General features: G+C 57.4%; 1 protein-coding gene across 1 annotated transcript in view; it reads left to right on the forward strand.

Moving 5' to 3' along the window:
- The window catches only part of LOC119089958 (uncharacterized), a 50,098-nt gene that overhangs the window by 1,422 nt on the left and 36,059 nt on the right, over positions 1–12,617 (forward strand). Inside the window, exons 2-3 of the mRNA XM_037212759.1 lie at positions 10,200–10,507; positions 11,010–11,143. Of these exons, the coding sequence (XP_037068654.1) occupies positions 10,200–10,507; positions 11,010–11,143 (442 nt within the window). The remainder of the gene's footprint in view (positions 1–10,199; positions 10,508–11,009; positions 11,144–12,617) is intronic.

Below are 12,617 nucleotides of genomic sequence, written 5' to 3' on the forward strand. Positions count from 1 at the left end.
CGTGTCGCTCCCCCGTGCCGGCTCTCAGCTCGGACGTGGGCGGACCGGGGCCGCGGGCGGCGGGCCGTGTCGCTCCCGGACTGTCTCTCAGCTCGGACGTGGACGGACCGGGGCCGCGGGCGGCGGGCCGTGTCGCTCCCGGACTGTCCCTCAGCTCGGACGCGGACGGACGGGGCCGCGGCCGGCAGGCCATGTCGCTGCTGTACTGTCTCTCAGCTCGAACGCGGACGCGGACGGACCGGGGCCGCGGCCGGCAGGCCATGTCGCTGCTGTACTGTCCCTCAGCTCGGACGCGGATGGACGGGGCCGCGGCCGGCAGGCCATGTCGCTGCTGTACTGTCTCTCGGCTCGAACGCGGACGCGGACGGACCGGGGCCGCGGCCGGCAGGCCATGTCGCTGCTGTACTGTCTCTCAGCTCGAACACGGACGGACCGGGGCCGCGGCCGGCAGGCCGTGTCGCTGCTGTACTGTCTCTCAGCTCGAACACGGACGGACCGGGGCCGCGGCCGGCAGGCCGTGTCGCTGCTGTACTGTCTCTCAGCTCGAACACGGACGGACCGGGGCCGCGGCCGGCAGGCCATGTCGCTGCTGTACTGTCTCTCAGCTCGAACACGGACGGACCGGGGCCGCGGGCGGCAGGCCGTGTCGCTCCCGGACTGTCTCTCAGCTCGGACGCGGACGGACCGGGGCCGCGGCCGGCAGCCCATGTCGCTGCTGCACTGTCTCTCAGCTCGGACACGGACGAACCGGGGACGCGGCCGGCGGGCCGTGTTTCTCCCCTGTTCCGGCTCTCAGCTTGGACGCAAACGGACCGAACAACCGGGTCTATACGGGCTGCGGCCTGTACGGCCAGTCACTATGGGGCAGATAATTATGATTTCCACTAGCACTGGGCTTGGTTCTCTCATGTACGCCGGTGAAATTTGAAGGTTAAACTGAGATCGGACTTTATCGGCATGAACCAGAAGCAGTAAATTGTGTATTCGAGACACGATGAAGCATCTTGCATGCGAACCGAATTCGACGGTTGATAATAATCCGCGCACGAAGAGCGTGACACGACGACCATGCCTCGGGTAGCGAGCGGTCCTTGTTTTGAATTATCTCTGTTAGGATGACTTGCTATGACGATTTCTTCAACAAAAGGAATTGGCGCAATGAAGCAATGACGGGACAGGTCAGAGCAGCGTGTCTTTCCCGTCATCGCAGCGAATAGAAAACAGTGAAAACCAAGTCATTGCGTGGGCGACGCTTTCGCCAGAATTGGTGTCATCGATGACATCATCGCTGCGGATCACTTAGCGGACGCAGCATGTGACGTTTCCGTTTCTAAATGTCGTCGCGCTGACATTGCAACACTACGAACGACTGGTTCACGCGAAGCACGGATAATGCGAATAGCATGTCTTTTGAAGCGATGAGTTCTACTAAAGCAGCCGCTCACGTTTTTCAGGAGCGAGCACACATTCGGAAGCCGAGGGCGGTTGTCAACCGCGTGAAATCTGGGACGCTTGAAGTACTGCCACTTTTGCACTTCGCCTTCGGCCATGTCATAGACTAATGCGTGCTTTGCGGGAAGCGCCACCAGTTAGCATTCACCTTCTTTCGGAACCTTGTCAAAGCCAACACTTTCCTGAGTGAAAAAGTGCGCGCAGCGTTAAAAGATAACCGCTTAAAAGACATCTGCATATGAATCAGCGCAGTACGCCGGGCAACTTTTGACATATCGAACTCAAAAGCCTTTCTGTGGGTGGTAGCGTTAATCCCTTTTATCAAAATCAGCATGTGAAGTTTTGATCGCAGGCCGCATTAACGCACAGGCTATTTCCACTGTTCGTAGACCGTGATCAGGTGGATCTGGCGTATACTTCGGAAAAAGTGAATCATTCTTAAAAAAGAAAGATTGAAATAAAGAAATAAATTAAATTAGATAAATAAATTAAAAAATAAGTTAAAAAAGAAAATAAAGAAAAAATGTACAGCCGACCGAATATAACTGGGATTGATGTGACCGACCTTAGCGGTCCTTCCAATGTTGAAAAGGTTGGCCAAAGCTGAACCGCCGGCTTGCTCTTGGGTCGTCCTCAAACCGAATGCCGTTCAGCAAATGCAATCATAAATGGCTGCTGCTCGCTAGATCTGCTCGTTCCGACTGCTGGCTAGTGCCCTGCGTCTGTGACATCAACATGGAATAGTAGACATGGGTTATTGTAACTGTTCGTCCCGGTCGTAGCAAACAACGCAGCGTCGTCTTGTCGGCACAGCATCGATACGAATGCCCAGTGTTTTGATTCAGGCGAGAAGCAAATCTGTGGACAATATTGCGGCCGGGCCAGTTGCCGCGGCGTCTTGACCTTTGACCGCCATGCGTTTTACGTACCGGCGTGGGACTGCCCCCTCCCTCCCCCTCACCTCCTTCCCGCCCCTTCCGCACGTTGGTGTTCGGATCCACGCCCTGGCACATCCACAGGCACACATAATGTTGAATACCACATGGGCAGCTTTGTTATAGAATGTGCCGTCTCTAAACGTACATTGAGCCGAAGTATTTCATTAAAATGGCATTGTGGATAAGTGAAACGTAAATTAAGTGCAAAGCCTTATCGCCATTGCTTCTGTCGTATCACCCAACATTGGGTGCAAGCTAAGCCCGCCGCGGTTGCTGCCGATCAATTAGATTTTTTTTTTTTGCCTCGTCTTTGCTGCAGTTTGCCAGGCATTCACGGACCACTGGCTTGCGGCGGCGTAGAAGACCGTATTTAGTGACAGAAACAACTGCACTGCCTCTGAAAACAGGAAAAAAAACTTTGCCATCTTCGCGCAAACTGGCCAGACGGGCTTTATTGCGTCATTCTGGTGGCAGCGATGAGGTGACGAAATGAAGCGGAAGTCAAGCCTTGGCCGCCAGACCTACTCGGCAATTTTGGCCGCAAAAATGGATTATGCTCGCAAGATGTCCTTTGCATGTCAGTCTAAGGTGATTTAAAACACCTGGTGCCAACCGGGACGAGCCTTGCTGATCCACTGCTCTCCACTTATCAGGTTGACTGATGTAACTGGAGTGCGAAGCGCCTTGTCGGTGCTACTTAGCTGCGTTAGCCAGGAACAGACAGTTGTTTGCAGTGCTTTGATATGGTGCGGCCGGGCTGGGGATTCCCTCGTTAATGCCCACGCTTGTCATGCGAACTGCACGCGTTGAGAAGTTTAAGGTCCGTGCTGCATTGTCTTGGTGCAACGTTCCAGTTGTCTGCATGCTAGGGTTTGGTTTTTAGTTAGATTCGATTGTTATTAAATCGCGTCAGTTTTTTGAGTCCCGAGCTGGGGGGAAAAGTCGTCGCTGATAGCATGCTATGGTGTGTAATGCAACACAAATGGGTAGCGCTTTAATGTTTGTTATTGTTTCCCTGATTCCAGCCTGTGCTGGTACTGGAACGTCCAGTGAGATACTGTAGATCTTCCCGTGACACGTGACACCTGCGATAGAGATCTTCCCGTGACACGTGACACCTGCGATAGGGTTTGCCCACACTGCGTAACCGATGGGGAGTCCTTTCACCACGCTTCCGGCGTGCAGCTCTTTCACCGTGGTCCCAGCGTCTAGTAATTGGCGTCTGTGGTCCCCTCCGCGGAAGTGTTGTTCGCTCACCGATGAGTCGTGGCTTGGATGGCGCAGGGCCCTCGGTGACTGCGGAGCCGTGTCTCTTTGGCGGAGTCCGCGCACCGATGAGCCGTGGCGTGGACGGACGGCGCAGTGCCCTCCGTGACCCTGCGGAGCCCCACCTCTCTGGAGTAGTTCCGCCTTGCTGCGCGTCCACAGCCGCCGACTGCCACGTTGTCTCCCCTCTCCCCCCCCCCCCCCCGCTCCAAGCACGCACATATACTACCAGAGCGGCTGCCATACAGTCAGACGCTTGTCTCCGGACGGCATGGCACGGATGAGACGTGGCGGGTCCGCGGAGCCGGACTGCAGGCTTTCCGCCGAGCGTGGCGGTGACCTGCAGCCTGCACCTGAGGGACCCCGGACCAGGGTTCCTCATGGCGAGGCGAGGTAGAGATCACCGACCAGCGTCAGCGGAGGTCGGATCCCCCGGGAGCGGCTGACGACCAGAAGGCTGCCCGCCGGCCCAATGCTCCCTTGGCTCGCGTGGTGTGAGAGACCACACTCATTCGTGTCGAAGTTACCGGGCCGGAGGGGAGGGCTCGTGCCGCCATCCTGCTGTGACTCCTGGCTGGGGAGCAGGGGACTCCCGCCCACGCCACCGCGACCGTGCTGGTCGGTGACGAGGCCACTCATCGGCTGGCCCGGGTCTCTGTGTGGATCCGGACCGGCCGCGGCGCCGCGTCTGACCCGCCGCCGCCGCCGCCGTGAACGGCACCGTTAGCCGGCCGGCCAGCGCCAGCGGCAGACGCCGCCGCCGTTTTCACCGGCCGCCTGTAGCGGGACCACCGTCAGGCGGCGTTACGCGTCACGCGGCGGCGTCGCTCAGTGCGCGCCGGCGGACGGTCAGAGCAGGCACGGAGGGCACGCGCAGCGGCAGCACATCGTCGTCATCGGAACGGCGGAGACTTGGGGCCGACAGCAGGCAGGTACGTGGGCCGAGCACGGCCGGGGCGCGCGCGCGCCTGGGACTCCCTGGCCGGGGCAGCCTCGGCAATCACTGCCACTGTGATGCTCCTGATGCCATGCAAGAGAGGGGAGATACCTGGCGAGGTTCGCCGTCTCTGCTTTGATGAGAGCACCGCGGCAGGTTCCCGTACGGCCCTGCCGGAGCTGGCATGTATGCGTGCAGGCCCCCCGTCCCACAATGACTGTTTGCGAGAGGAATAGTTCCACTACCGGTGCACTGGAATTGGTCGACGGAACTGTGGTCGTGCAAAAGTGAAACCACAGAATGTGAGCGATGTATGAGATAACGAATGTGCACTGCTACTGTGCTGACGACATTTCCTTGACTTGCGGTCGAAAACTTTTGGATTCACGCTGACAGGCTGCGACTAGCCCAATTGGCAACAGAACATTTCCTCGCGACGTAAAGCCGTGTGGCCCCATCGTGACGTGTGCGTCTCCCTCCTGCGGCGGTCGCACCCTGTGAGACGCGCGCCCGCGGCGCTTCCGCCTGAGACCGGGTGACGCGTCACCTGCGCGCCCGGATCGGAGGAGGCCGGTCCGCCGCCTGAGGCCGCCAGCTGACCCACTTCCTGGCGCGGCGGCGCGTGGCTCCAGCGGCGGTGAGGCGCTGCGGCGCTGCCCGCCGGGCCGGGAAGGGGTGCACCCGCGGCCTGCCGCCGACCCGGCGTCAACACATTCTTGGAGTTGGAATTTGTTGTGAGGGTTCTCGGCTTGATTTCTGGGGGATAGTGAAGTGAAAGCTGCTGGGCTTTCGAGCTGGATCGCGGGCACCGTGTTTCGATTTCACATAGGTGGGCTGCGATCCGGCGGCTTTGGTCTCTAAGAGCTGCGTGACTCGCTGTGGACCATCGGACGTGCCGTATCGGACGTGCCGAAACCCTGACGTCCGCTGAGCCGTGTCGCTTGCGTCAACAACACTTGTTGACTGCTTCGACGCAGCTGCCTGTGGCTCAGTCGCGCAACTGCAACTGTTTGCTGCTTTTCAAGCGCAGTTATTTGATTGATCTTGTTTGCACGCGTTAGCTTTCACTCCGTGCTGAAATCTGCTCGTGTTGAATCCCTGGCGGTGATGATCCGGTGCTGGTGACCTTCATCGTTGGGCCTGGCACTCGGTGTTCGTCATTGTGCCTTTGACCCGTCAAAATATGGATGGTTAGCTTAAAGATGCAGCAAGTTGTGGCGCACTGTCTTGAGTTGTGCCGTACCTTTCTGCTTACCAAGAGTTTGGGGATCACGATAATTCTGCAAAGCTCTGGGTTCGACTCGAGCGCTATGAGACGAGAGCAGGTGGTGGTGATGCGTTTGTTATGCAGACTTAGTCCATGCTATCACGTCCGAATGGTAGGCTCAAAATTAGGGATGCCATTCGTTCGGTTGTGAGTGAGCTGAAAAAATGCAATCAAATAAGATATTTTTCTCTGTTTAGGAAAGTTAAAATGGGAAAGCTTTTTTGATGGACACAGTGGTTTTATACTTGATACCAGTGCCTCGCCAGTGCGACATGTCTGCGTTTTGCACGGATTCGCCGCGGATCCCACGCGTGATGCTGGAACGGCGCGGGGTCAGGGGTCTCGTACTCGGTTCGGCCGCGCCCTCTGCAGACCCGGCATGTCCAGTCACTGTGCGGCGCCTGATCGGACGCCGCCTATCAGCGAGACTGATCTGTCCGACCGCCGGTGGCCGGCTGACCCCTGAGTGGTCATGAATGCACGAGGGTCCGAGCTCGACGAGAGTGACTCGTAGAAGCTGGGTCGTGCTCTTTGCATGGAAGGCCCCTCCTTGCTGCCTGAGTTTTTAAGTCTGTGCAAATGGAGTTAATATCCGGTTTCCCATGTTTTGCTCATGAAATCGCTGACTTGCCAGCAACAAGGAAGATACATAATTATAGGCATTTTCAGTTAATAATGGGTGGGTGATGCATTAAAGAAATCGTAACCCGGCACAGCGAAGGGCGCTTAGGCATAGTGCAACGATAATGTGAGATGCTATTATGTAATAAATGTTCAACTATGTCATAAAGACGATCTGACGTTTTATCGCACAATATCAGGCTCGTATGCAGGATTTCTCGATGGAAGGCCACAACTCAAAAGTTGTCACTGCAAACCAAGTTCAGCGCGTCACAGACGACCTAATCTTCCTCTGTGACGTAAAACAGCATGGCATGTGCTCATTCTTCGGATCTCTATCTAGCATTGCTAACCGACAGCACTCATTCAGGGATCAAAGCATCTCATGAACTTGATAAGGCGGAGGGGGGTCACGTTCCCCCGGGGGGCCACCATGGGAACCCGTCCCGACGCGACATTACCTCTATCCGTTGCGCACCCGAGCGACTTGATGGGAGCATTCACGTGCATGAGCTCAAGCCAGTGCCGTGAGTCATCTGCCACCGGCTGCTGTGCCGGGCACGGGGGCCGCCGTCCACAGGGCCGGGAGAAATCGGGTCAGCTGACCGTCCGCAATACCGCGCTGGCCGCCGCTCCCGGCTGTCGAGAACCTTCTCCGCGCCCCTCGTCAACACGAGCTGTTACGTAGGCTCTGCTGTCGTACGCGCTCCAGGTAACGCCTTTTAAGTGTTGGCAGACAGTGTGTGTCACAGGTCAGAGACAGCAGCGCGTCTGCGTTTACAGTGCCTGCTCCGTACCGCTTTAGCACGGTCCAACGACGGCTCAACGGATGCCCCAGTTGCCTGCTGTTCGTGACTTTGAACCCGACGACTGTAGGGACTCCTGTCACGCACCCATGCCAGTCCACAAATGAAAGTGACACCGACCGGTACCGTGGTGGAGGGACCCCGAGGTCGTCAAGCTTAGGCTCATCCGATCGCTGGAGCCGTTTTCTGGATGACATCGGCGAGCACGGAAGCAGCCTGCAGGCGTTGCTCGTCTTCGGCGTGGCATGGGCGAACATGGCGCAGGCACCGCTAGTGTTCGCTAGTGTCTCTTGAGGTGCTGGTGTGTGCTCACGACGTAGTTGGTGCAAAGGGGTTAAGCGTGCTGCTCTGAACACGCATCAGATATGTGGAGGGAAAGGAGATCCACGAAGGGAAAGGAACCGGACGGGTTGTTTGTAGATTTGCGACATGGCCGTGGCGTGGAGGAGAAGGGTAGCCAATCTGGCGGAGACGGAGAGAGAGTGTGTGTAAGAGAGCGAAAGAGAGGGAGAGAGAGAGAGAGAGAGCCGGCAACGGAAAGACAAACGGACAGCCCACGGAAAGACAGACAGACAGACTCGTGGTCGGCCTCTGTGCCGCTCTTGCCACGCCCTGGACCGCCAGCTGACCTCCGACCTCGGAGCACATCCTGGCGGCGGCCCACTCAGCTCTCCGGACGCCGGCGCAGCGCCCAGCGCGAGCCAACGGAACCGGCTAATGGCGCCCCGCCCATCACCGCCCCCGCCGCGCCGTCGGCGACCGTGCCTCCCGGCGCGCCTGCTCTGTTCTGGCGATGTAGGGTGATAGCGACACTCATTGGGGCGGGGTCCGCGCACCGCAATCTCGCGCAGAATGAGCGGCGGACTGCGGGCGTGGCTCCAAAACGGGTCTTATGGTCTTGATTCAGGCTTCTGTCATTACGGGATCCAATGAGACCAAGGATCCACTGGCGGTATCTAGGTGTAGATCTGGATTGCGTTAGTTGAGAAGCGGATTTTATAGCTCGAAGGTTGGTGTGAGCGGGAGTACAGGAACGTGCCACGAGGTAGAAGGACTACGCCGCGTTTTCAAGTCCGTCATGCGTATGCATCACCACAGGATGATGTTAAGGGATGTATGATGTATACGTCACCATAAGATGATGTTAATCCCGTTAGCCCGCACGGTACGTACGCCTATGCAACTATGTGGGTGGCGACTACCCCCGCATGCATGCATAGTTGCATTCAAGGGGCACCGAGGTACGGCCCCTCTTCCCTTGTGACATCTTAGCTTGCATTGAGACACATGTGGGTAAATATCCACGATCTAGAAATCGATTTTAGCGCGTAAAAATGTGGTTGCTACACGTCATGGCAGAGATTTTGCGCGTCTTCGGCGATTCAGAGTGGCTTTTTGGTCAGCAATTTTCAAACGCCCTGCCTGCCTGTTGTTTGGGAGGATCTGACGCGCAAAGAATCCGGATCGGGACACAATGACTGATCGTTTCTTTGCCCGAGGATAACGGGCCAGATACGACACGAGTTCGGCATTCCTCCGTGCGATGGTCAGGGTGCGGTGGCTAACGCTCGGCTCCGGTACACTGTTTTTCGAGAACGGTCAGCCGGAAAACACTTCCGGAAGTCGACGAGAATGTGAAAACCACTGAGAGGCTTCGAGACGAATTCGCTCCGGAATCAAATGCTGGTCAGATCCCACGAGCTCGAGGAAACTTAAACCCACTTGAAATCAGCCGGCACTGCAACTTCGAACGAAGGTGGTAACTGTAATTGACAACCGGAGCTGGAAAGTGAGAGCTGCGGCGATGGATGCGGCTCTTCACTCAACAGGTGTCTGGCGGAAACGTCTGTCAATTGAACAAGTTTCCCATAAAATGCTCCGGTAGGAAACAACGTGTTTAGACTGCGGCTTCCTTGGCAGCCAAGTAAGCCGTTTTGCGGGCATGTCGAGTCGACCCCGCGGTTGGGGCCGGCAGCTCACTGCTGCTGCTTTCCGCCGTGTAAGACTGGGGAAAACCGTGGGAAGGCCGCGACTGCTGCTGGCTGTGGAGTTCGGGCGAGGAAAACGTGCCAGTGGTGTCAATCCCATGAGCATCACCTGGGAAAACGCAGCCCAAATAAGCCGCCCCTACGGTGTTTGATCTACCGTCTCGAGGAGACTTGCCGAGGGTGACTCGCCGTGTGGTAACGGTGCGGCCCCATGATGACGCTTTTGGGACGGTTGGTGTTTTCCAGCGAAGCGACCACCGGTCTCGGAAACCGTAGGTACATACGCCGGAAACCGTAGGTACATACGCCGGAAACCGTCGGTACATTCACCGGAAACCGTTGGTACATACACAGGAGGCCGATACCGAGACCGACACAAATTTTTTGATAGAGATCGTGTGGGTAGGTCCCCTGTGCCCAGCCGACGTTACCAAGAGAGGGCCTGGGCGAGCGGGGGAGCTCCATCCGTTCAGAGCCGGGCGTCCCGCGGCACGCCGTTCGCCCGGGCTAGCGCCGCGTCACGCAGTGGAAAGTAAAAGTTGCTGCACTTGTCGTCACCACCCGCGGGCCTCAGACTGCGAAGGACGCTGGGCTGAAAGGCCTGTAACGAGAGACGGTCACACACTGTGACGCGTGACGACTGTTGCCTCACGTGGGCTTTGTCCGCCCTGTGTGTGCTACTTTTCCCACGGCCATGTTTGGCGCCTCGTCTGAAAGGAGTCAGCCGGGCTTTGTGGCTCCCCAACTTCCCGCCAGCTTCATTGTCGACCATATTGCATAACTGATGCTTGAGATTCGACATACATCGTCGACCTTGAGTGCAGACCTTCGTGTCGGGTAATTTTGTGATTGGTCGCTATCCTCGCGACCTTGTTGGTGCTTATGTGTAAACGTTTTTTAACGCGCGATTGCTCTTACCGGCAGCGGCTCTCAACGCCAACCAGCCATGCGGACGGCCAAGTGGTACATGTGCGTCTTCCTGGTGGCGTTCCTCTACTTCTACGTGATGCTGATCAAGCAGGTGCGCGGCGCCGAGCTGCCCCCGAGTGCCGAGGCCCGGCAGGCCGGCGGCCGCGCGCCGCCCGACTACGACCCGCAGTTCTCCGACGGCGAGACGGACGCCGTCGGCTTCAGTTACCACGACCACGAGCAGCTGACTGCCTACTTGCGCCGTATCTCGACCGAGTACCCTGAGATCACCGCCCTGTACTCGGTCGGCAAGTCCGTGCAAGGTGCGTTTGTGCCCCGTTTCCTGACCCCGGTGACCCGTCGAGGGTTGGGCGCGCTGCTGCTACCGCTGGCATGTTCTCATCAGAGTGCGTGGATTGCTGCACGAATGCTACGTTGTGTGCATTGTGAATTGCCGTTTGCAGGGTCTGATTAACTAGACAGTTTTACAACGAAATACTTCGGATGAACAAGACATTTTCTTTGCTCTTTAGAATCTGTATTGTTGGTGGTCGTTGAATTTAGCGACCCGTCAAATGTTGTGATGTTCGGCATATTTCGGCAAATAGCCAACCGTGCCCGTTGTAATGCCCGCGTCTGCGGCCTTACACCTTTCAAAGGCAGCGCTGGCTGGCCTGCTACTCAATCCCAGGGGCGCGTGATATCATCGCCTTGTGCCGGCGCTCCGGTGTGCGAATTTCACACAAGTGCGAAGTCAGGTGCGTAGGTGCACGCAGGGGCGGACGCAGCTGCAGCAGGTCTCACCCTGCGGCCACATCCCCACAGGTCGTGACCTCTGGGTCCTGGTGGTGTCGTCCTCCCCGTTCGAGCACATGATCGGCAAGCCCAACGTGAAGTACGTCGGCAACATTCACGGAAACGAGGCGGTCGGGCGTGAAGTGCTGATACACCTGATCGAGGTACGCGGCGCACAGCGTACTTAGTCGTACACTGTATATGCACGTATGTACACTCCACGTCTGGCTAGCGTATCGGTGCTTCTTCCTCCATGTGTTTGTTACAAAATGAGCTCTGTTTGCTCCATTACGTCGAGGCTGGGGCGCATACAGGGCAGCACTGGGTGCCCGTGTCTCTCCCCCTCTCTTTCGTCCCGAGTGGTCAGAAGGGCTCTTCGGGCCAATAATTAGGCCCCCATTAGGGTGCCCAGAGGGCCCATAAGGGCTGGCTGGAGATCGTATTGAGAGATCTCGACCCGCAGAACCCGGACTCGAATGACAGAGGGCCTCTCGCGTCGATCGGGAGCCTCTGGGACGATGTAATGTCCTCCTCTGTCGGTCAGTGATCCCCCAGACCGAACAGACGGCCCCGTGTCGGCCTGGGAGTCGATTTCCCAAGCAGGAACAATACTAAAGCTCCCGACCATCCGTCAGGAGATCTCTGTCATTACCCGGGGTAACTGAGACAGTGAGGGGCCTCCTGTGTTGGTCAGGTAGCCCAAAGTACCTAACAGCGGATTCTGTGTCAGCAAGGAGCCCTGAGTCGGCCAGAAGACACTTGCTACGCAGGGATAGAGTCGAGACTCGGAATATTAAGGGGCCTTTTGCGTTGGTTGGGCCCCTGAAAATGAAAGGAAACACGCTAAATGGCAGTACAGGAGTCCACGGTGAGATTATGGAAGGGCCCTGGTAGCGAATGAGGCCCCTCCGCCAAGTTTCGGCCAATCACTCGATAAGGCAAAGTGGGGTCCTTGTGCCAATCATCGTGCCTGCGGCGTCGAAAAGGGATCCTCCTGTGTTAGTGAGGAGCCCTGCGTCGATCCGGGGCTAACCGTTGTGGGTCAGAGGGTATGCAGCGTCAGGAGGGCACTGCTGTATGACGTGACCTTTGAGGGCCTCCGGATCGACCAGGGCGCCCGGCTCCCGGGTAGCTAGAATGCGGCCGGGCTGGAACGGAAGGTCCTTTCAGCCCCTGGCGAGAAAGGGAGAGAGCGGCTTCAGTATTCAATTCACGGGCCCCTCAACGAACGCGCCCAACGATGGAACTGAATGAACGACGCATCGAAAAAGACCACTTTTGAAGTGAAGTGGGCTTTACTGTTTACTTTTAGCCGAAGCTTTTCATCGTCATCTTGTCACCATGCTCTGTCATCATGCTCTGTGATTTGTGCATGTCATCTTGCACCGCGTTCTGTGCATGTCATCATCTTCTGCGCCTCCTCCCCTCTCCCTTTACCAAAACTTTGGCCGCACCTCTGCTTCACGGAAAATCCCACGTCCAGGGTAACCAATGACGTCTGTTTTCGTTTACGAGTGAGATGGGCTGAGAAAGCCGCCGTGATCCGTCAAGGCGACATTCCGCGCTGGCCTGCGGTGTCCGCCTCTTCCTGCGTTGACCAGGTGGCAAGGCCAACGGCCGACTCAGGCAGAAATCCCA

Source organism: Pollicipes pollicipes, unplaced genomic scaffold (genome assembly GCF_011947565.3).
Source record: "Pollicipes pollicipes isolate AB1234 unplaced genomic scaffold, Ppol_2.1 Scaffold_3087;HRSCAF=3621_pilon_pilon_pilon, whole genome shotgun sequence".
Classification (NCBI taxonomy): Eukaryota; Metazoa; Arthropoda; class Thecostraca; order Pollicipedomorpha; family Pollicipedidae; genus Pollicipes; species Pollicipes pollicipes.